This window comes from Leptonychotes weddellii, chromosome 1, assembly GCF_054177405.1.
Source record: "Leptonychotes weddellii isolate Sample4059 chromosome 1, ASM5417740v2, whole genome shotgun sequence".
Classification (NCBI taxonomy): Eukaryota; Metazoa; Chordata; class Mammalia; order Carnivora; family Phocidae; genus Leptonychotes; species Leptonychotes weddellii.
The window spans coordinates 77835931-77859339 of NC_138369.1; the positions used below are offsets into that span (position 1 = coordinate 77835931).

The 23409-nt window shown below is 44.7% G+C and overlaps 1 protein-coding gene across 1 annotated transcript in view; it reads left to right on the forward strand.

Annotated features, from left to right (window-relative positions):
• The first annotated feature begins 3580 nt into the window (after positions 1–3580).
• LOC102739031 (serotransferrin) overlaps positions 3581–23409 on the forward strand; it is a 54924-nt gene continuing 35095 nt past the window's right edge. Inside the window, 12 exon segments of the mRNA XM_081826679.1 lie at positions 3581–3729; positions 5656–5828; positions 12073–12181; positions 12935–13111; positions 13847–13994; positions 14809–14864; positions 15408–15589; positions 16381–16558; positions 17820–17974; positions 19565–19655; positions 20250–20288; positions 21639–21797. Coding sequence (XP_081682805.1) covers positions 3687–3729; positions 5656–5828; positions 12073–12181; positions 12935–13111; positions 13847–13994; positions 14809–14864; positions 15408–15589; positions 16381–16558; positions 17820–17974; positions 19565–19655; positions 20250–20288; positions 21639–21797 — 1510 coding nt within the window. The 5' untranslated portion in view covers positions 3581–3686.

Genomic DNA, 23409 nt, shown 5'->3' on the forward strand with positions numbered 1-23409 from the left:
GGACAGTGCCCTTTGTTCTCACCTCTCTCACCACACTCTTCCTGAGCAGTAGGTCTGTGGGGTAGTGGGTCGATGAGCATCAATTCTCAGGCTACCTGATCCCACCTTCCCGAAGACCCAGACTCAGATCTTTCAGAGGAGAAGCCTTGGTGTTGGGCAGAAAGTAATGAGGGGAAGGGTGAGAGGGACTGGTTCAACCAGACAGAAGTTCTTTGTTTGCTCTGTTTCTTTGCAAATGAGGCAACATTTGGAAACAACAAATATTGGTTCAGAGAGCCAATGCATTCCTGCCCATCCCTTCAGGTCAGCAACCCACCCCTCACCCCCTGCACGTACACACAAGTTCAGCTCTTTCTACAAGAGACCCAATCCCACTGAAATTAAAGAGTTTTATTCAGTTTATGGTGGACGATTTGGGTTATGACTTGGCTTGGTCATGGAAGCTCTCTTCATTCCCCTCTGCCCCTCTTATCTCCTTCCTTCCTTTCTTCCCTTCATTGCTCCCTTCCATTTCTGGATAAAGAAAGAGAAGATGAATATCCAGAAGGCAGCTGTAGTCTAGAGAAGGCTGGGACTTAGGAGATTTGAGTTCAGGTCCCAGAGCTCTATGAAGGAGGATGTGTCATTTTAGTGTAGTGTCCACATCTGAAAATTGGGGAACTGATCTCATCTCTCAAGGTAGTTGGTCAAGATCACAAAAATCTTACCTCAGAATAGTGCTTGGCACATGGAAGGACTGAAAATGTGATACTTTCCTTCCATCTGAGCATAATAAATTGGTGCATGCCTGAGGTTCTGCAGTTGGGGCACTCAGCCCACTCCCAGATGGGCAAACCTCTCTGCAAACTGAAATGTGGGGTGGTGTGTCTGTGAAGAAATGTCAGGGCTGGGAGTGCCCTGTTTGTCCCTCTCCGTGTGATCCCAGATGAGTCCCTTGGTCTCTGTATGTCCCTATTTCCTGGGAGAGGCAGTGTCCCTGGTGGATGGGTACATGCACTCTGGAACCAGACTGCTTGATTTTGCATCTGACTCAGCAGTTGATTTTGGAAAAGTTATTAATCCTTCAAGGCCTCAGTTGCCTTATCTCATCTTTAAAATGGGGCTTCTAGTACACTGGCCAGAAGGTGCTCCCTCTGAGGGGCTCAAGCTTGGTTGTGGGCCTGTCCCTGAAGGAGCTGCCTCAAGAAAGGCTCACTAACCCGTTGTATGAGAGTAAATGCAGTAGGGGCCCAGCCTCAAGAAGGGCTCACTAACCCCTCTGGTATGAGAGTAAATGCAGTAGGGGCGCAGGGGCGAGAATCATGGTCCATCTGCTTTCCATGGCCTCCACGGAGCTTCCCTGAGTTTGTGGGTTATTCAACATTGGGCAACTCTCCCTCCTACTTCTGGGCAGACCCTGCAAGCTCACTGCATGGCCTAAGGAGGCATCAGCTGAGTGCAGTCTCCTGTGACGACTCCTCCCAGCCAGCCCTTCCCCTCACTTTCTCCCTCCATCTTCATCTCTGTACCTCAAGGTCTCCCACAGGAAGCCAGACCACTCCCTAATATGCCTGCTGCAGGGGGATGTAGGAATATGCCCTTCCTGCCATGATTCTGGGTTTCCCATGGCTTAAGCAGGAGGGCCCATGAGGGGCAGGGACCGAAGGAGGGCAGCAGCAGTTACTCTTCCTCAATGGTGAGGCAGGCTGTCTAGGCTTGTCTTATGTCTCTACTGTAAACAGAAAGTCCCCGCTATAGCTATGCTCTCTAAAGTGGGATGTGTGTAACCGCTTGTATATGAGACAGTCTACTGGGGTATGGGAGAAGATAACCTAACTTCCAGTTATATTTATTCTTAATGTGAAAGATTAACAAACGAATATTCACTACTATTTTGAATGAGGATTGGCACTGTCTCCCACTGGTCTATAGGCCAGACAGACACAGGTCTTGTAGAGCCTCTAAAGTGTCTGAGGGAAGATGGGGGAACACCTTAAAAGGGGAGGAGTGGGAAAGGGGGTAATGGATGGTTGCGACTCTCTGACCTGTCCTTTGTTCTTGGCTTTTGTGGTTCCACATTTTGTGGTTTTCTTGTGCCCAGGAAATTGGATGTACAGATTAGGTGATGTGGTATAACTCACCAAACCTCATAAAATGCACAAGTGCCTTAAAAACATTTCTGCAAAGAAACTAGAATTAGAATATGATTCTGATATCACAAACACAAGTGAACAAAAATAAAATGACAATACTGACATCTTAGAAGGACTGGTATAGATTAGTTAGTGTAGATAGAGCCCAAAACCACAATCATCTGATCAGACTGGATAAGTAACTTTTCGAGAAACCTAAAATTATTTTGATGACTTTCTGGACTATTGACTTACATCTACTATCAGGACCCTTGCCCTTTCCCTAAGTGTATTATTTTGCCTTGAGATATTACTCAGTGTATATAAGGCAGAATAAACAAAGGAACATTTTTTTTTTAAATTTATTTGACAGAGAGAGACAGCCAGAGAGGGAACACAAGCAGGGGGAGTGGGAGAGGGAGAAGCAGGCTTCCCACAGAGCAGGGAGCCCGATGCGGGGCTCAATCCCAGGACCCTGGGATCATGACCTGAGCCGAAGGCAGACGCTTAATGACTGAGCCACCCAGGCGCCCCAACAAAGGAACATTTAAAAAAGAATGTTTCATCTTTGTTTTATTGCTTTATAAATTTATATTCCTCACATGGCTGAAATGCACACAATATATTAGTTTAAAAAATACATACACAGAATGTACAACCTCACTATTTTTCCTAATAAGGATGTGTAATCAAAGCCAGTTGGAAACCACTTAGCTGGAGGGAGACAGGGATGACCCAGGCATTGAGACCAGGCTACATCCTCCCCTGGGCCCCTTGCTTTGTGCTGGTGTATCACTTTGTTCTGAGTCTCTAGACTCTTCGTTGCATTCTTGGGTAGCTTCTTGTGGGAGATAATTTGTCTCCCCTGTGAATCTGTCCCTAGGCCAAGGTGTCCAGCAGGCTGCATGGAGGAAAGGAATGTTTTTAATCCAGGAGTTTTAGTTTAGTGGGGCATATAGAGAGAGAGCAATTCCTCAGTTAGGAGGGCCTTTGAGAGCCCAGGAGCAGGGTTTCTGGGGACACCTGGGAACAAGTGAAGGGTGTTGAACTTGTCTTTGATTTGAGGCCAGCTGTATTCTTCTCTGACACCCTCTCTCAGGAGGGTCTTTGCCTATCATTCTGCATTTCTACTCTGGATCTAGGGTAGCTCCTTCCCTCTTTTATCTGTGAAATGAATACATAGGACTGGTGCAGGACCAGCTCTGGCATCCTGCGATTCAGGAGCAGAGCCACGGGCCCCAACCCCCGCCCCTACCCGCTGCAGCCCTGCTCCTGGCACAGAGAGAGCACGCATTAACAAAGGGTTGATTTTTCTTTAATTCCCTTACAATCAGCATTTTTGTGCTGGAAACCATCCGTGGGTCTTTCCAGAGCTCAGGAAATGAGGTGATCGGCCTGGCGAAGGAATGAAGGGGGAGGGATGAGGGGTGATTGGGCAAGCGGGCTGCGCAAACACAGGAGGTCAAAGATTCTGCTTGGCCCGCTGAGCCGAAGATAAAGGGGCACCGGACGTGGGAAGACGGCGCAGAAGCCCACAGGTCTGTGTTCCCGGCTCCTAGACACAGACCCAGGAAGATGAGTCTCGCTGTCCGCGCCCTGCTGGCCTGCGCGGTCCTGGGTGAGTGCCGGCGCGGGCAACGTCCGCAGAGTAGCCAGCCCGGTGGCTCTTTGCACCCTCCACTCGGCCGCACAGGCTCCTGGGTTCCACTCTTGGGCTGGAAGCCAGGAGCACTTCCTTCGCTCTTCCCCGCCGCATCCCTGCACCTGGTTCAGCTTAGGTTCAGCTCTGCGCCTGCGCGCAGCTGCTGGTCCTGGTAGTGCCTCTGCCCCCTTTCGTGCCCTCCATGCTTCCTTGCTTCCTCTCCTTGCTCTCCTCCTCCTTGTCCAGTAAATCTTGTAGTATTAGAATACAGTAAGAGCACTTCCATCATAGTTTATCAGATCCCTTCTATGAGGCCTCCTGAGTTGAGTCTGAACTGCTAAGCATGGCATTCAAGGCCTCCCAGATCTGACCGCGCCCCCACCCTTGGCAGTCTGATGTCCCATGGGTGCCATTGGCGCTGAAGATGTCCTGCTAAGAAGCAGGGCTGCTGAGAGGTTCAAAGCATATTTGAATCCAGGCTTCTTGGGTCCTCACCGGTGAGAGGGCTGGGGCTGGGAGGGTCAGGCGAGGGTAAATGAGGCCATGGATCCAGGCACCAGTGGAGTGGAGTTCGTTGCACAAGTCCGTGCTGTGGGGCCTGTGAACTGGATGGCCTCTACCACACCCATCACCTCCTGAGATTGTCTGGCTCCCTTTGTCCTTTAACTTTTGCCTGCCTCTCCTGGTGCATTTGTTATACCTTTGGAGACTTGTGTTTAGATATTTGTCTCTCCTGGAAAAGTTTACCCTTGGGAGTTGGCCCTGTATTACTTGCCTTTGCCCCTGGCCCCCTCCCACCCTCAAAGCACCTCATAGGGCTGTGCAAGGTAAATGCAGGACTCAGGACAAATTCCTGCCCATGAGACCTCAGGAGGGGCAGTTTAGGAAGGGTCTGCCACTGAATCCTGATGCTTCCCATGACTTCTCATGGGCAGATGTGGGATAAAGGGTGGTTTGGGCACTGATTTCCCTGTGGCTCCTCCTTATGCATCCTGGAGAACTGTTGCTCTTTCCCTTTCCTGCTTTGTGCTTTGTGGATATTCATCAGCTTCCCTGAGTCAGCCCTGTGCTGTTATCCACAAAAAGTGGAGATGACAGAGGTCTTTGGGAGCAGTGCAACCACATGATTTTAATAGCTACAGACATGGCTGGTTTTAGTTTCTCCTAATGGCAGCCCAGAAGACTGATGAAAATTGAGGGAGGGGTCATTGGAAACAGAAGAACCACTGAATATGTGGAGTTCTAGTTATTCCTGGAACAGAGGATGATAGATGAGTATCACAGGCAAATTCATTATTTCATCAATCATTTATCCCTACCTACTGGCCAAGCAGATGGAAAATAACTCAGAATGTCATCTTCTTTTATTCTCTGGGCAGAGACAAAAGTCTGGAGACCTGGTTTCTAGGCCAGTATTGGCCACTAACAGGCTGGGTGACCTTAGGTGAAGCATCACTCTCTGAGCCTAGTTCCATCATCTTTAAAAGATGGTAATTCCTACCTTGCTAGCTTCCCCAAGTTGTCATATCAATCCAATGCCTTCAAGAGGCTGAAAAGGTCTGGTCACACTGATGAGGCTTATGTCCCTTGGCAGTCCCATGATGGTGAGATAAGGAGGCAGGGAAAACAGAGAAAAGCAGATTATTGTGGTCTCCACTTGAGAGCTGATGATCAAGCCAGCATCCCTCTGGCTAGCACAGGGTGGCTAGCATAGGGTGGTTAGCAGGTGACTAGGAGGCCATTAGGGTTCCATTCTCTTGTCCCCAGCCTCAGAAGGCAACAGAATCTGTGCTCTGTGGTGTTAATGGGAGGAGTGGGAGGAGGGCAGGATGGAGGGGATGGAGACTTCGAGAGGGTGTTCTGTCTCTCCCACTAGCACAACCTCTGGCCTCTTTCTCCTAGGGCTGTGTCTGGCTGTCTCCCCTGAGAAAACTGTGAGATGGTGCACTGTCTCAAATCATGAGGCCAGTAAGTGTTCCAGTTTCATGGAAAATATGAAAACTGTCCTTGAAAATGGTCCTTTTGTCAGCTGTGTGAAGAAAAGCTCCTACCTTGAGTGCATCAAGGCCATTTCGGTAAGTCACTGTTGCCTAAAAGAGAGTGGAATAAAATCCATACTTTCTCTTCTGTCATTTTGGAACAACTCTTTACTCACAGGTAGGAGGCTGGTGTGGAACAGTCAACCCCCAGTGCTAATAAAAGCACTTCAGAAAGGGAAATTGGAGTGGTTATCTTTAAGGAGTCTTAAAATCCAACACACTCTGAAAAGGAGACTATTTTGAGGCACGAAGTTCTCTGAATTCAGGGAAAAAACAAGAATGTTTACTATCAAAATTTCCATATGACATTGTTTTGGAAATTCTTGGTACATCACGGGAACTAGATGAATCATGCTCACAGGGAAGAGGAATACAGTGCCAACTGCAGATGTTTGCTGATCTCTTTGTTTTCTAGATTTTCTAAAAACACTTCACTCCTTCACTGTTGTCCCTGCACATCTGAATGTGGGTTAGACCCTGTGCTGAGCAATGGGTCTGCAGCAGTGAATTTCCTCCTTACTCTTGAGGAGCTTATAGTCTAGTCAGGAGAGAAGAAAAACATGCAAACAAATAAATTGTAAATTTCAAATTGTGTGATGTACAACGAAGGGAAAGAGTAGAATGCTCTGACAGAGACTTTCAGAAGAAACTTGCTTTGGCCTGGGTGTCAGGCACAATCTCCCTGACAGGGAAGCAATGAAACTAAGACCCCAAGGATGAGCATGGATAAGCCTGCCAGGTGCCATTGGTGGAATACGCCAGGCAGTGAAGAACAGTTTGTGCAAAGGGCCTGAGACAGCAGAGCTGGGCTTTCTGAAGTTGCTGTAGGGAAGTCAGGGTGACAGGAGTAGAGCAAGCAGGAGACTGGAAAAAGTAATGAGGTGGGAGAGGTAGACTTTGCCAGATGGAGCATGATTGAAGGAATCAGTCATTTGGTAAAAACAACTGGCTTGTGTTTTTAAATTGGATCTCAGTTATGATCATGCTTTAAATTATAACCCTTGAATTATGACATTTGTTCAGTTTTAGTCCATGCATGCCCCTTTTTATTTTTAAATGTCGATAATATGAAATAATACTATTCATGAACCTAACACAGGTTCTCAAAACTTCATCAGTACCAATAGCTTACTTCTAGGGCTGTTGTGTGGCAGCACTGGATTTTATGGGAATGGCACCCATGTAGTGTGGTGTAACCCACAACTACTGATGTGTTTCTCCATCCTGAGCAAACTGAATCCTACAACTTTCTTGCCTTTTATTTTAGTTTTAAGATGTATATAGGTATGCATGAACGACTGCACGGTTTTGATTCGTAAAAAGTTTCATAAACATGGCATTACTATGTGTTGTCTTCTCCTTGTTTTTCCCTCCTCAATATTATGCTAATTCATCCACATCATTGAATATAGCCATTGTTCATTCATTTTCAGAGCTCTACAATAGTCCATTATGTTAGTATAACACAATTTATTTTTTCTTTTCTGGTCATCAGGCATTTGGGCTATTTCCAGCTTTTTGTTATTCTAATCAGGGCTTGACAAATATTTTTATACAAATCTCCTAGGACAAAAATATTAATAGTTTTTCTTGAATATATATATGTAGGAGCAGACTTGCTGTGCCAAGGGATATGTATTTGCCTTTTAAGACAATGCCAAATATGTTCGATTTTTAAAAAAATTAATGAATTAACATATAGTGTATTATTAGTTTCAGAGGTAAAGTTTAGTGATTCATCAGTTGCATATAACACCCACTGCTCATTATATCAAGTGCCCTCCTTAATGCGCATCACCCAGTTACCCCATTCTCCACTCCCCTCCCCTCCAGCACCCTGTTTGTTTCCTATAGTTAGGAGTCTCTTATGGTTTTTCTCCCTCTCCGATTCCATCTGATTTTATTCTTCCTTCCTTTTCTCTATGATCCTGTATTGTTTCTTAACTTCCACATATGAGTGAAATCATATGATAATTGTCTTTCTCTGATTGACTTATTTTGTTTAGCATAATACCCTCTAATTCCATTCATGTCTTTGCAAATGGCAAGATTTCTTTTTTTATGGCTGAATAATATTCCATTGTATATATATACACCACATCTTCTTTATCCATTCATCTGTTGAAGGACATCTCAGCTTTTCTATATTTTGGCTAATGTGGACATTGCTGCTATAAACATTGGGGTGCAGGTACCCCTTTGGATCACTATGTTTGTATCCTTTAGGTAAATACCTAGTAGTGCAATTGCTGGGTTATAGGGTAGCTCTATTTTTAACTTTTTGAGGAACCTCCATACTGTTTTCCAGAATGGCTATACCAGCTTGTATTTCCACCAGCAGTGTTTGATTTTTAAGTCAATTCAATGTGGTTCTTTTTTTTTTTAATTTACCCATGTAGTTACCTTTATTTCCTTAAAAATTTTTTTTAATTTAAATCCAATTAAATTAACTTATACTATATTGTTAGTTTCAGGGATAGAATTTAGTGACTCATCAGTTGCATATAACACCCAGTGCTCATTACATCAAGAGCCTTCCTTAATACCCATCACCCAGTTACCCCATCCCTCCACCCACCTCCCCTCCAGCAACCCTCAGTTTGTTCCCTATAGTTAAGAGTCTCTTATGATTTGTCTCCCTCTCTGTTTTCCTCTTATTTTATTTTTCCTTCCCTTCCCCTATATTCATCTGTTTTGTTTCTTAAATTCCACATATGAGTGATATCATATGGTATTTGTCTTTCTCTGACTGACTTATTATGCTTAGCATAATGCCCACTAGTTCCATCCATGTCATGGAAAATGGCAAGATTTCATTCTTTTTGATGGCTGAGTAATATTCCATTATATATTCACACACCCCACATCTTCTTTATCCATTCATGTCGAGGGACATCTGGGCTCTCTCCTCTTTTTTTGGGGGGGAGTGTAGTTGACAATGTGATTATTTCAATTTCTACTCCTACCACCAGCATATGAGAGAATAATCCATATCATTCTGGGTGAATTCGGTATTTTATCATTAAGAAATTATCTGGCAGTGCTTTTTGACTAAACTCTATTTTTCTGATATTAACATACTACACCAACTTTCTTTGCTTAGTAGTCTTCTCCTGTGCCTTTTTTCATTCCTTTATTTTCAATATTCTGTGTGCTTCTGCTTTAGGTGCATCTTTTGAAAACTGTTGCTGGATCTTATTAATGCAATCTGACAATCATATTTATTTTATGTGAAATCTCATTTATTTTATTATTATTACTGGTAAATTTGGACTTATTTCTGCCATATTACTTTTTGATTTCTTTTAGTCCAGGCTTCCCCTGTTTTCTGATTTTTAAAAATTGAGTTTGCACATGTGTTTGTTCATTTGCATTGTTTTCCCTTTATTCCACTTTCCCTCCTACTGGTAATGAATTTAAAAACTTTATTTATATTCCTTAATGAGTTCCTTAAATTTTTACTACATACTTTTAGCTTACCAATATATTACAGTAAAATAATCCTGGTCCTCCTTCCCAAACAATAAAAGGACTCTGGGAAACAGTAGCTCAGACTTCCCTCTTCCCTGTTTAAATATTACCATTTAATATTTTATGTCTATCTTTTTTTTTTTTTAAAGATTTTATTTATTTGACAGAGAGAGCACAAGCAGAGGGAGAGAAAGGGGGAAGCAGGCTCCCCGCTGAGCAAGGAGCCCAACACAGGACTTGATCCCAGGACCCTGGGATCATGACCTGGGCTAAAGGCAGCCACTTAACCAACTGAGCCACCCAGGTGTCCCTTATGTCTATCTTTTTTAAAACACTCAATGTAAATACTTCATGTATTTGTAGACACTATATATAAACATATGTGTGTGTGTTTGTGTGTCTGTGTGTGTACACACACCCAAAAATTTAGAAAGAGAGACTTAGAAGAAAGAGAACACTTAGATTTATCTACATTTTTGTCATTTAGTCTGTTTCCCATTCCTTCTCATTTTTCACACTATCCTTCTGGGATATGTTTCCTTCTTGAAATATGTTCTTTTGGTGATCCTTTCAAGCCAATCTCTTGGTGTTAAACTCTCTCAGGTGCTTGCTTGTTTTCTCTGCAAATGCTTTAATCTCTGGAATGATAATTTTGCTGAATGTATAATTCTAGTTTGACATTTTTACCCTGTTTTAAAATATTATTCCACTCTCTCCTGACTTCCACTGTAGTTGTGGAGAAGTCTGGTATTATCCTGTTATTCCTTCAATCATCTCTGAATAATTTTGAGGTTTCATTTCCTTGGTCTGTGACATTCTATAGATTCACTATGATATTTGCAGTTGCGAAAATCTTGGTACCTATCCTGCTTAGGGTATATCAGGTCTGTGGAATTATGTTTTTCATCAATTCTAAAAATCTGGAGCCATTATCTCTTTAAATACTGGCTTTTTTTCAGTTCCTCCATTTTTTTTTTTTTTTAATTCTAGGATTCCAAGATAACACATATTAGGTCTTCTTTAATCTAACTTTTTAATCCTTCTTTCACAATTTCCACCATCTATACCTCCTTTTGGCAGCATCCAGGATACATTTTTCAGATATAGCTTCCAGTTCACTAATTCTTACTTTAAACATGTCAATCAACTTATTGCCCATTCATCATTTTTTTATTTCAACAGTTATATTTTTTGTTTCTAGAAGCACCAGTTCAAATAATTTTTCTTTTTATTTCTGATAATTTCCTTTTCTATGCTTTATCTCTGATTGCAGCCTTCAATATGTATAGAAAAGTAAATACCTCATAGGCAGCTCTTCTCAACTTTGCATCAGACAGCTTCAACCTCCTTTGAGGGCCCAAGTCTGTTGTTCCTGTTGATGCTTGTGCATTGTGGCTTATATTCTTCTGAGTGTGTTTATCTGCATCTGGGAGGTCATACTTGATTTTAATCCTCCTCCTCCTTGCTGGTTCAGGTTCCCCTTGGAATCCTTGCTGCTCTAGTGGATCCCATGAGTTAGGCCTTGGCTCCTTGGTTCCTTTTCCTCTGAGGCTCCAGTGATTCCTGATCAGCATCCTGGTGTCTTGGCCACAAAGCCCCAATCTCATTGCTCTGCGGAAATTTGTTTGTTTGCTTATTTATTTTTGTTCTGTGGTGTGCGGGGTGGGTGGGGAGAGGCCAGAGGTTATACTTACCTTTTCTGATACCAAGGAGACCACAAAGGTTGTTTCATATTTGGTGTTTAGTTGTGGAATAGAGCTGTCCTTCACCAATGTGAATGTATCTAATGGCACTGAAATGTGTACTTAAAAAAAGGTTAAACAGTAAATTTTATCTTATGTATATTACAATAAAACAAAAAACAATCCCAACCCTTAAAAGTTGCTCCAAGATTAACTAACTAAATAACCAGCAAGTAACCGTAATGGAAGAAATGAACCCAGACGACCTGATTTTAAATCCCAGCTCCATGACTTACTAGCTATGTAGCCTGGAGAAGTGACAAACTTTCTGTGTCTTTGTTTTTTCATCTGTAAAATGGAGCTGAGTTGAACAGTGGTGACCTGTGACATATCTGAGTAGTCCATTAAACAAATAATGAGCCATAATGGAAATAATAATCAGCATCTAACCCTTAGTTCATAGTATAAACAAGAGGTAAAGCCCAAAGAAAGTACCAAATCCTTGAACAAGACTCTTGTAGTTATGGGGTCCCAGGACAGGAAGGAAAAGTACAAAGTACTGAATCAGAGTGGAGACAAGTGTCTTTAAGACTCCCCTCCCCCATAAGGAGGGCTTCACAAAGTGCCTGAAGAAGACCTCAGCAGAAGGCCCAAGATGAAGAGGTTACCAAACGAAAGCAACTGGGTTCTCAATATAAATATGTGTAAGAGCATGGTTGCAACTTCCTTCAGTGTCTGTTATGCTTGGGCAGTGTACCCAGTCTAGGGTTGGGAGGGCAACTTTCCCCCATGAGGTCTGCCATGTAAAGCTTCTCTAATTCATGTTGATCTTGAAAGATCACACATAGGTTTCTGGGCCAAGAACCAGACTCTTCACCAGGGGAAAGAGAAACATAATTCATTCCTTTCTCTATGTGGGAGGAATAGGAATATGGTGGCCAAATCCCCTCACCAGGGAGGTGGAGTCAACTGAAGCTCTTGGTGTGGTGTGGTGTGGTTTGGCCAAGGTGAGTGTTCTTTTGGCCCCAGGTCCAAGAAGACCTGCCAGTCACCTTCACTTGCCTGGGTATAGGTGGACCTTCCTCAGAAGTAAGGACTTCATCAGGGTCTGGTCTGTTTCCTTTCAGTCAAATGAAGCAGATGCTGTGACACTGGATGCAGGCTTGGTGTTTGAGGCTGGCCTGACTCCCTACAACCTAAAGCCTGTAGTGGCAGAGTTCTATGGGACAGAAGAGGGTAAGTTCTTCCTGGGGACGCAGGAAAGAGTTTGTGGCTCTTGTTCTCTCCTGGTAGATGCTGAGTTTGTCTTGCCCAGGCAGGTAATGGAGATTAAATACTGATGAGCATTCTCTATTGGGTGTCAGTGGGGAATGAGAGGCCTTATCAGCTGCCATAGGCACAAGTCAAGGCCTCTGGGGCTTTGGGATGGTTGAGGACTGGGGCTCTCGACACTGACCTTCTGGGCTAGGAAATGTGCTTCCTGGAGAAACAGAGAAGACTGTGTGCAACCTGACCTTAACCAGTAGGGTTTAGAGCTACATAGAGGAGCCCTCCAAAAACCATAGGTGCCATACACAGGGGAGAGGCCACACTAGAGTACATACTTGGAGCCCCAGCAGCCTTGCATTTCCTCTGAGAGCAACCAACTGTCCCTGGGCCTGTGTCAGTGAACAGGATATACTTAGAATGAATGTGGTCTCTGTGTTACAACTCCAAGTTCTTGGTGGGTTTGAGTTGGTAGGTGTAGGCAGACACCCTGCAGGGCCATGGTAGGCCTGTGTTTGCTTGGACTATTATTGCAAATGTTCTCTCTGCAGTCCTTTCTTCCCCCTGCTAGTCTAGGCAGGTATTCCTGATCTCTCTCTCTTTGTGACCCAACCAACATATATGTGCCCTGTGGATTCCCTTTCTCTACTCAGGAGTCCAGTAGTGATGAGCAGTGTTTCCCTGTGGCCCAGGTTGAGGGTCTTTCACACTGTCTCTTGGCAGATAAAAAAACCTACTATTATGCTGTGGCTGTGGTGAAGAAGAGTAGTGACTTCAAACTGAATGAGCTCAAAGGCAAGAAGTCCTGCCACACGGGCCTTGGCAGGTCTGCTGGGTGGAACATCCCCATGGGCTTACTTTATTGGAACCTGCCTGAGCCACGTGAATCTCTTCAGAGGGGTAAGTAGGCAAGAGGGTGAGTGCTATCAGGCAGGCCTACACAGGCCACACTGGGGTCACTCAGACATGATCAGGTGATCATGTGTGATGAGTCTAGGGGGTGGAGGTAGGAGGTACACCAGCTTTAAACTGATCAGTTCTGCCACACCAGCAGCCCTTGGGAGATGTCAGCTGAGTTTTTTCTTCTCTGAGCTCCTAACACCCACCCAAAGGCTATCCTGAGGAGTGGCGGTGGGGGAAGGCCATCAAGCCCAACAGAAGGCTTCAGTCAGGGCCAAGTTTTCTGGGCCCTACTGATCACTTTCCTGGGGTTCTTTCCGGTCTGTGGCTGATGTGTTTCCCATTCTGCTGGAGCTTTTCTGGTGGCTATCTGCTGCCCATGAACTTGGCCTGTACCTCTCTATGTGGGTCTCCCATCTCTCAGATATGACCCCCAGAGGAGACCTCTCTCTGAGCTGTTCCAGTCTGATAGCAACCTGAGACAGGCCTAGGTCAATGGCAGGCACAGGCCTGGTTCTTGGGGAGGGGGGTGGGAGGACAAAGGTTAACTTGTCCCTTTTTGGAAAACCTTGATCTTGATCAGTGAACACACATAAGGATGTGCTGAGACTGGGTGTGCTGGTTTTGCTTTAGTCACTCTCTGTTCCCTAAAGAGTCTAGACTGGGAGCTGGGAGCTGTAATTGCTTGTAGCCAGGGTGGCTCATGACCTGTGCTACATGTCTTATGTTGAGCAGCAGTGTCCAATTTCTTCGCGGGCAGCTGTGTTCCCTGTGCAGATCGGACAACCTTCCCCAATCTGTGTCAACTATGTGTGGGGAAAGGGATGGACAAGTGTGCCTGCTCTAACCATGAACCATACTTCGGCTACTCAGGTGCCTTCAAGTGAGTGAGACCAGCTGCTGTTCCATGGTGGCCAAAGTGTCCAATGTCCTCAGGCTGGGAGGCCCTACCTGGCCCATAGCAGAACCCAGTCTACAGAGGTGTCCAGGAGGCCTAATCCCCTCACAGTGACTCAGTGATCCAGCTGGGACTCTGTAGGCCAAGCCAGTGCATATGCCTTTCTTGTGACATTTGACAAGGGAGCCCCTCTCCTGGAGATCTTTTCTATCTCTCCAGAGCCCTTGAACTTGCCCAGTGTGTTCTTTCGCTGGACTGGGCAGAGCCTAAGGGAACAGGCACATCCTTAGTGTCTGGACCATTCTTCAGTGACTGTCCCTCTGCTTTCTATTGTAGCAGTGTCTCCTGTTCATTGCACTGGCCTCTCTCCTGCCTTCCCTCATTGTCCCTGTGCAGACAGCTCATGTGGCTGATTTTTCACTCCCTCTTTTACCTTGGTTATATCCTAAAGTTTGATAGCCAGCCAAGGGACATTTCCTCTGTAAGACTCTATGTCTTTATCTTCCATTTCAGAAACTTGAAAACTCTTTTCTGTATTAAAATATCTTCAGTGATTTTTTTTGCTACTTTGGGGCACATGATAAGGGATTTCTAGTTCCCATGAGCTCAGTCCCCACCCCCCACCGTCTTAGTGGTATATCAGTGCCCCATAGGGTTTCCTCCTCTGTGGGTCGGCATAGAGGCCTCCACCAGTCTCTGCCCTTGTCCCAGGGCTGGATGGTGTGATCAGACAGACCCTCAAGCCTGAGGTGAAGGGTCTGCCCTGCTGGGATCCTCCTAATGTATTTCTTTCCCACAGGTGTCTGATGGATGATGCTGGGGACGTGGCCTTTGTCAAGCATTCAACAGTGTTCGGTAAGTGACAGGAGAATCTACACATTCCTTCCAGGCAGTGGGTTTTCTTTTTTTTCCCCCTGTACCCCTTTTCATGGACAGTAGTCAGATATGAGCATACTGTATTCCTCCTTTATCACTGCTTGGGTTTCTACTTGTGCAGAGTTGTGTGCCTATGGGGTCCTCACCTGGACTCCTGGGCCTCTTTCCATCATTCAACCTCCTGGACATGGGGATCCTTCTTCCTGGTCAATGTTGCCACAGCAAGGGATTGGGGCCATGTCTGGCTGAACTTGGCCTGAAGTTGGTCTGCTGAGATGAGACCTGTTGTGGGGTATGGGGCAGTCACCCCTGTACTAGGCATCAGAAGCTTTCTTGCCTGTAACTGGTCGTGGGATCTTGAGCAGGTCAGTTCCCTTTTGTGCTCTGGCCCTCAATGTTTGCTCTAGGTATCTCAGCTCGCACATGTTATGATTCATTGGGATTGCAAGGGATGGGGAGACAGACTACAGTTCATGACTCTGTCCTGTCTGCAGTTGGCTCATCCAGGCTTTCTTCCCCCAGAGAATGTGCCAAACAAAGCTGACTTGGACCAGTATAAGCTGCTCTGCCCAGACAACATGCAGAGGATGCCTGTAGATAAATATAAGGACTGCCACCTGGCCCAAGTCCCTTCCCATGCTGTTGTGGCCCGAAGTGTGGGGGGCAAGGAAGACTTGATCTGGGAGCTTCTCAACCAGGCCCAGGTACTGAATTCACTGTTCTCTCTCCTGCCTAGTGCTCTCTGCTTGGATTTGAGGCATTTTCCTACATTCCCTTCTTGCCACTATGGAATACCTTGTTTTTAGGACATAGTGGTAACTGTGCCACATTCATCCACTTGTCTAAAAGTGCCCAGCAGGGACTCAGAGTCACACAGAACCTAGTCCTGCATTATTGCCTGTCAGACCCTTACATTTTGGCCTAGTGACATGAAGATGCTCCTTACTGCTTAATTCTATTTCTTTCCATCTAAACCAGGACTTCTAGGCCAAGGGCAAATACTCCCTCCCCCATAAGGCCTTCCATGACCTCTGCAGAAGGAAATGATCTCTTTCCTAATGTCCCTCAGGCTGATTGCAAGGAAGCCACACACACGGCCAGCTTTACTTAGAGCCTAGAGCATGCAGAATGCCAGCACTGAGCCAACCTCCTCTCGTCTAGCCTTCCCATCAGTCTATCAAGGGTTTTAGTGGTAACCACACAGCGTCAGCTTCTGAAGGAGACTGCATTTCTTAGGCTCAGTGAGCTGTCAACGCAACCAGGGAGACAGGCATGGAAACATATCCTGTGAAATAGGTTGTTGCATGACTGCAAGAAGGCTGGGAGTAGGGATGGTGCTGGGTGGGAAAGAACAGGTTTGACTGCCCTCTCTCCTGGAATCTTGAAAATTTCATGGTTTTAATTTCATTTTCTGGGGGTTTTGTTTTTCCTCAGTCCCCTTTTGCAGCCTTCCTGGCTGCTGTAGCCAATCACTATTGTGTTTTACTATACACAGGAACATTATGGCAAAGACAAATCTAAAGTCTTCCAGCTCTTCAGCTCTCCTTTGGGGAAGGACCTGCTATTTAAGGACTCTGCCCAAGGGTTTTTGAAGATTCCCCCTAAAATGGACACGTGGCTGTACCTGGGATATGATTATGTCACTGCTCTTCGGAATCTAAGGGAAGATGTGCGTAAGTACTGGGGAAGGATCATGTGACCTTTTGGAGCCTGGAAACCTGGTGTGGGCAAGGACCAGCAATAGACTCTTTCCAGGTACCGAAAGCCCACCCTAACATTTCTTTATTCGCTCTGCCATCCTGCCCAGTGTTAGACTGATGCTAAATGGTGTCAGCCATCATGAGATGGGCCTGGACATCACCAAAAGGCATGAAAGGAGATTCATGCTTAAAATGACTTGGATTGATACTAGCATTATTTCCCTTGTGTAAATCAGGGCCGCCCTACCCACTTTGTGAAGCCAAATAGCCTGTCACAAAGTAAGTGAAATAGAATAAAATTGCTACAGACTTGTACATCTGCAGCCAGTATTATGATCAGCATATGCCAGAGTGAAGCTGGAGCCCTGCACAGGCTGATCCTGCTCCTGAATTTCCTTGGGTCATTGAATGTTTGCTTGATTATTCATTCATTCAACAGACATTTATTGCTCTTCTAGCCATAAACTGTGCTAGGTGCTGGGCATGCAATGGTGAGACAAACGTATATTAGGTTCTGCTGTCATGGAACTTTCTCACCAGTGGAGAAGACAAATGTCCAATGAATAGTCACTCTACTGAATGATTGATTAAAAATGAGAGATTGGCTCAGAATAAGGGAAAACAGACTCAACAGAACAAAATATCATGGTCTGATGAGACCATGAAAACAAAGAAAAATAGCTCCTGGAGCTGCAGTAAGACTTCCTTGAGGAAGTGACTTGAACTGAGGCTGACAGTCAAATAGATGTCCATTTACTCAGCAGACCTTAACTGCACTGACCATAAGCCAGGCACTGCCTTTGAAAAATGAGGGTGCTGTGGAGAGTAAGATAGGCATAGCCCTTGCCCTGGCTGAGCTTATGTTCTTCTGCAGGGAACAGACAAAAAAACAATGAACAAATAAATAAGAACAACTCAGGTGGTTAAGTGCTATTTCAAAAAGAAGGAGGAAAACCAAACCAAACCAAACCAAAAACAGCCTGAAGTGATAGAGGGGTTGGGAGGAAAGTTGGCTTCTTGGAAGAGATTATTTTAAGCCATACCTAAATGATAAGAAGCCAACAAAGAGATTGTTACCGCCTTTGTTTTCTAAGATGATGAATTCCTGGAATGGGACCTGTTTGTATATTGCTGGCAAATCCCAGCATTTTCATAAAGACAGTTAGTAGCATTCATAACCAGCAGGAACTTCTGGGACCTCAACTGAAATCTGGCTCTCTTTCTTATGCCCTAGGCCCAGATACCCCAAGGGATGAATGCAAGAAGGTGAAATGGTGTGCAATAGGTCACCACGAGAGGGCCAAGTGTGATGAGTGGAGTGTAAACAGCCAAGGGAAAATAGAGTGTGAAACAGCAGAGTCCACTGAAGACTGTATTGCCAAGATTGCGGTATGTCACTCCTGCCCCCATAGGGCAGCATTTCTGCCACTGCTGCCTGCCTGTCCTTATGGCTGAGTGAATGTTCTTAAGAAGATATAAAAACCTGTTCCCAAGAAACCTTGCCCTCATGTGGGAGCCCAGCCCCACAGGAGCTTCAGTACTTTAGAACTTATGGATCTGAAGGGCTCCTTGGGGCTCTGTTTCCTCCCAGTATTAGCACATGGTGGAGGGCACTCTGAGCTGTGTCTGCTTACAGGAGGCTGGACCATGGTGTGGGTATGCCTGAGACCCATGGTGTGCCATGATAGGTGTGACAGGGCTGTGCTGATTGTGTAAGCAGGTAGAAGTTTAGCTTTGTTGATCACAAGAGCATTCCATGTTTGCTTTTAGAGTTTTGAAAATCCTGAATGATATAAAAAAGAAAATGAGAAGTACTTGTAATCTTCTACTCAGAGAAAATCCTGTTAAATGGGATCATATCATATACACAATTTACTATACTTTTTTCACATATCTAGTTAGCTTTTCCTATGTCCCAAATCATTTTTCGAAAACATGATCTTTTATTTTTTTATTTTTTTTTAATTTATTTGAGAGAGAGAGCGAGTGAGAGAGTGAGCACAAGTGGGTGAACGGGCAGAGGGAGATGGGGAGGGAGAAGCAGACTCCCAGCTCAACAGGGAGCCTGACACAGGACTTGATCCCAGGACCCTGGGATCATGACCTGAGCAGAAGGCAGACACTTAACCAACTGAGCTACCCAGGCACTCGGAAAACATGATCTTTTAATGTTGTAATCTATTTCGTAGTGTGGATGTGATGCAATCTATTTAGCCATTTGTCCATATTATCTATAACATCATTTAGTCTGTTTCTTTCTTTTTTGCTGTTATGAATTATTCTTGCATGTTTTACAGTGGATGAATCACACTTGCACATGTACTTTTTATCCAAATAGTTTCCCACATATTTGATTACTCCTTTAGGGTGTATATCTAGAAAGTAGATTTCTAGGCCCAGTGGAAAGCTTGGCAATCTTGTGGAATTTAAGCATCTCTATAATTCAGGGCTTATAAACCTGAGAAATTGGTCATTCAAGAATATTTTACTCATTCATTAACACTTTGTCTACACCAAGCACTGAAATTGCACTCAGCCACATGGCCATGATTCAGGGCTAAGCCCCAGCAGGAGGTGCTCTATGCCACAGACATAGCCTCGTGTCCCTGACTCCACTCATCTGTCTTACGAATAAGAACTCTTGGTGTCAGAAAGTTGTTGTGGAAATGTCTCTGGGACAGTGTATCCTATGAGAGGACAGGAGGACTAACTGTGGGTCTTTGCTCCTAAAGAAACTAAGCAAGGAACCCCAAATTAATCCTTAATTCATCATGGTTTGGGTGAAAATGAGAGTATATTTTATTTTCTCTGCTGGGTGTTCCTGACTGATAGATCCTTGGGGATCTGGTACAGCACCTACTATCTCCTGGGGCCTTCGTGGCCTGTGCTGGGAAGGCTGTCTCAAGGAAATGGCTGGAAGAGCAGGTAGGACAGGAGATGGCCTCTTTTCACCTGCTGTAATGTGCTGTGTCTTTGCAGAAAGGAGAGGCTGATGCCATGAGCTTGGATGGAGGCTACATCTACATAGCGGGCCAGTGCGGTCTGGTGCCTGTCCTGGCAGAGAACTATGGTAAGTGGAGGGGGTGCCTCTCTGTGCTTTATTTCCTCTGGGCCAGGGAGAGACGACATGGGAAAATCATAGCCTGATTTACACCATATTGGCCAGAAAGCTCTTGTTTCCTGAGCACCTCCTACTTCCTAGGCTCTGGGCTCCCTCATTTCTAATCCCCACAGTCATCTTGAAGGATAGAATCTTCTACCATACCTTCCACCAGGCTGACTGGAGGCTTTGCACTGGGAAGTTCCAGCTAAAAGTGACCTGTCTGCAGAGGACAGCTGGGATTCTCAGCTGGGATTCCTGGCAGGTCTTCTTGCTTCCCAAACTCACACTTCTGGTGCCCTGGTGTAGGGATTCAAGTATAGTTGGCAGGGACCACTGTGGCCACAGGTCAAAGAGAGCAAGAAACTTGAAATTCACACTTTTGGGCTAAATTCCAGAGGCCAGTGAGCAAAAGTGAATTTGTATAATCCAGACAGCCTGGACTGTTTGGGAATTGGTGAAATGTAGATTGTCTTCCTGGTTCTTTTTATTCTGAGCTACACATGGGAATGGCATGACTTCCAATGAATACATGTTTAATGACTTCTTCATTTTCTCCTCCAGAAACTCAGGGCCCTGAATGTATCAGTACAGCAGAGGAAGGTGAGTTGCGATTGGTAACCTCATGAGTTTAATTCTTACTGCTTTTGGGAAAGGGTAAGGTATGTTTAAATTCAAATCAAAAGTAGGTAAGGCAATGGAAGAGACCAATTTTCAGAATGCAAAAGAACCACAGAAGGATGATAATTGATAATATGGTTAATCTTTTATACTTGCCATGACTTGCACATAGGTTTCTCATTTAATCCTGTAAGTGGGTACCGTCATCCTTTAAGGATGCCTAAGAGGACCAACAGCTCACAGAGGTTACAAGTTGTCAGGGTTCCTATACCCAGCAAGCAAGTTCACACCCTCCTCATCACTCCCAACTGCTTCACATTACATAAGGCCTGCACAGTTTTAGATGAGAGTTACACCAGCCAAGGAGTCTTGCTTATATGTGCCTGGCAGGGCTGAGCAGAGAGGCTCACACAGGCAGATGTCTAGGAGCATGAAATTACTCAGCCTCCCAGCCAGGGCTGGGCCCAGGAACCCAGGCCAATCCGGCTCTCAGCTAGTGCTCTGGTGGGGGGTGGATCTGAAAAGATGGGACAGGAACAAGATAGGAAATCTTGCCAAGGTGATCACAGGGTTTCAGAGCCCCAGTGCTAAGACCTTTCTAGCCATTAGTGTGGAAGTCCTTGTGACTTCCCCTATTACAACCTCTCAGCCTCTCCTCCTCATTCTAGGACCCAGGCTCTTTAGCCGAAAATAGAAAGACTTGTTCTTGCTCCATGGATGATAAGGCTTCTCTGTTTTCTGCTGTAAATAGTTGACTGAATTAACTAATTTAAAAAGTTGAAATCATGGGTTGATCTTCTATTTGCAGTTTTAAGAAGCAGCATGCATTTTTCTGCTAAAGATGGCAGCTGTCTTGATTTTGAATTTCTACTTCACATACTTATTTTGGTGCAAACCTGTATTCTCCATATCCCAAAATACATGGCCAGAATATTCCCTGTAATTTATTGGTCATTTACTACTACTCTTTCCTAATTGTTACTGTATAAAATTTTGGGAGTCACGTGCTCCTCAGTCTCCATTTCTCTGATATTCCACAGTGGAGGGTGAGTTGCTGGTTTATAGCTTTTGTAGTTTTATGCATTTAGGGAAGGATTATACACCAGACATTGCTCTGATGATGATGTTTTCTTACTATTTTGTTTTAAATGTTCAGAATAATCTCCATCTGACAGAGTGACTCAGTCAGTTTTGGGGAAGACCCTTTCAAAGACAGAAGGAATGATTCAGGATAATTTTGCTTTCACAGGGAGGTGGCAGGCTTTGATTGTAGACACATACTCTGGAGGGCCCGGGGTGTTAATACTTTCTTTTTTGGTGTCTTTCTTGTAGGGTATTATGCTGTGGCCGTAGTTAGGGCATCAGCAGATGATAGCCTCACCTGGAACAATCTGCAAGGCAGGAAGTCCTGCCATACTGCAGTAGATAGAACCGCGGGCTGGAACATCCCCATGGGCCTGCTCTACAGCAGGATCAACCACTGTGAATTTGGTAAGTGAATCCTGGGAAGGTGCTGTGATCAGGACCAGGCTGGAAAGAGGTGTTCTGGGAAAAGAGTAGTATGGTATAAAATGCTGTGGCCCTGGTTCTATAGTCCTAAAATTTGGTTAAAGTGAACCTCAAAGAGATAACTAAAAGAGATGCTAGGGTTGAGGAGCTGAGTCAGAATGGTTCTTTTTGGCTCCATAAATGGCTTCAGTAAATATATGTTTACTTCCATCTCTCATGAAAAGGACCAGGTGAGCAGTCTATTGCTGATATGGTCATTAGAAGCCCAGGCTCCTTCTCTCTTTCTGCTCCACTATTCTGAGCATGGGGCTTCTGTCTTCAAGGTCAACCATGGTTGCCATCACATCCATGATCCAGGCAGCCTGGATCATGTCATCTGCGGTCATTTTATTAAAGAAGCTACCCAGGAAATCTAAATCAGTTACTTCAAGTAACTTTTCATTGCTCAAAACTCAGGCACATAGTCACACTTGGGTTGTCAAAGAGGTTCAGGAATGTCATCTTTTATTTGGGCATGTCTCTGTCCCAGATAAAGCTAGATCTTTGTTCAAAAATTAAAAATAGAATGACCATATGATTCAGCAATTTCACTCCTGGGTATTTAGCCAAAGGAAATGAAAGCCCTAACTGAAAAAGATATATGCATCCCCATGTTCACTGCAGCAGTATTTACTATAGCCAAGATATGGAAACAGCCTGAGTGTCCACTGATGAATGAATGCATAAAGAAAATATAGAATGCATAAAGAAAATACATAATTAACTATATATATGTATATATATATACATACATATATATATAGAATGCATAAAGAATGCAAAACAGACTTTTATTCAGCCATAAAAAGGGAAGAAATCTTGCCATTTGTGACAACATGGATGGACCTTGAGGTTATTATGCTAAGTGAAATATATCAGGCAGAGAAAGACAAATATTGTATAATTTCACTTCCTTGTGGAATCTAAAAAAACCCAAGCTCAAAGACACAGAGAACAGACTGACAGTTGCCAGAGGTGGGGGGTGGGGAAATGGGCAAAATAGGTGAAGGGGCAAAAGGTACAAACTTCCAGTTATAAACTATATAAGTCCTGGGGATGTAATGCACAGCATGGAGACTATAGTTAATAATACCATATTGCATATTTCAAAGTTGCTAAGAAAGTAGATCTTTTTTTTTTTTAAAGATTTTATTTATTCATTTGAGACACAGATACAGAGAGAGAGAGAGCATGAGCAGGCGGAGAGGCAGAAGCAGGCTCCCCGCTGAGCCAGGAGCCCGATATGGGGCTTGATCCCAGGACACTGGGATCATGACCTGAGCTGAAGGCAGACACTTAACCATCCGAGCCACCCAGGCGCCCCAAGAAAGTAGGTCTTAAAAGTTCTCATCATAAGAAAAAAATTTTAGGGGCACCTGGGTGGCTCAGTCGTTAAGCATGTGCCTTTGGCTCAGGTCATGATCCCAGGGACCTGGGATCGAGCCCCGCGTCGGGCTCCCTGCCCGGCAGGAGGCCTGCTTCTCCCTCTCCCGCTCCCCCTGCTTGTGTTCCCTCTCTCGCTGTATCTCTCTCTGTCAAATAAATAAATTAAAAA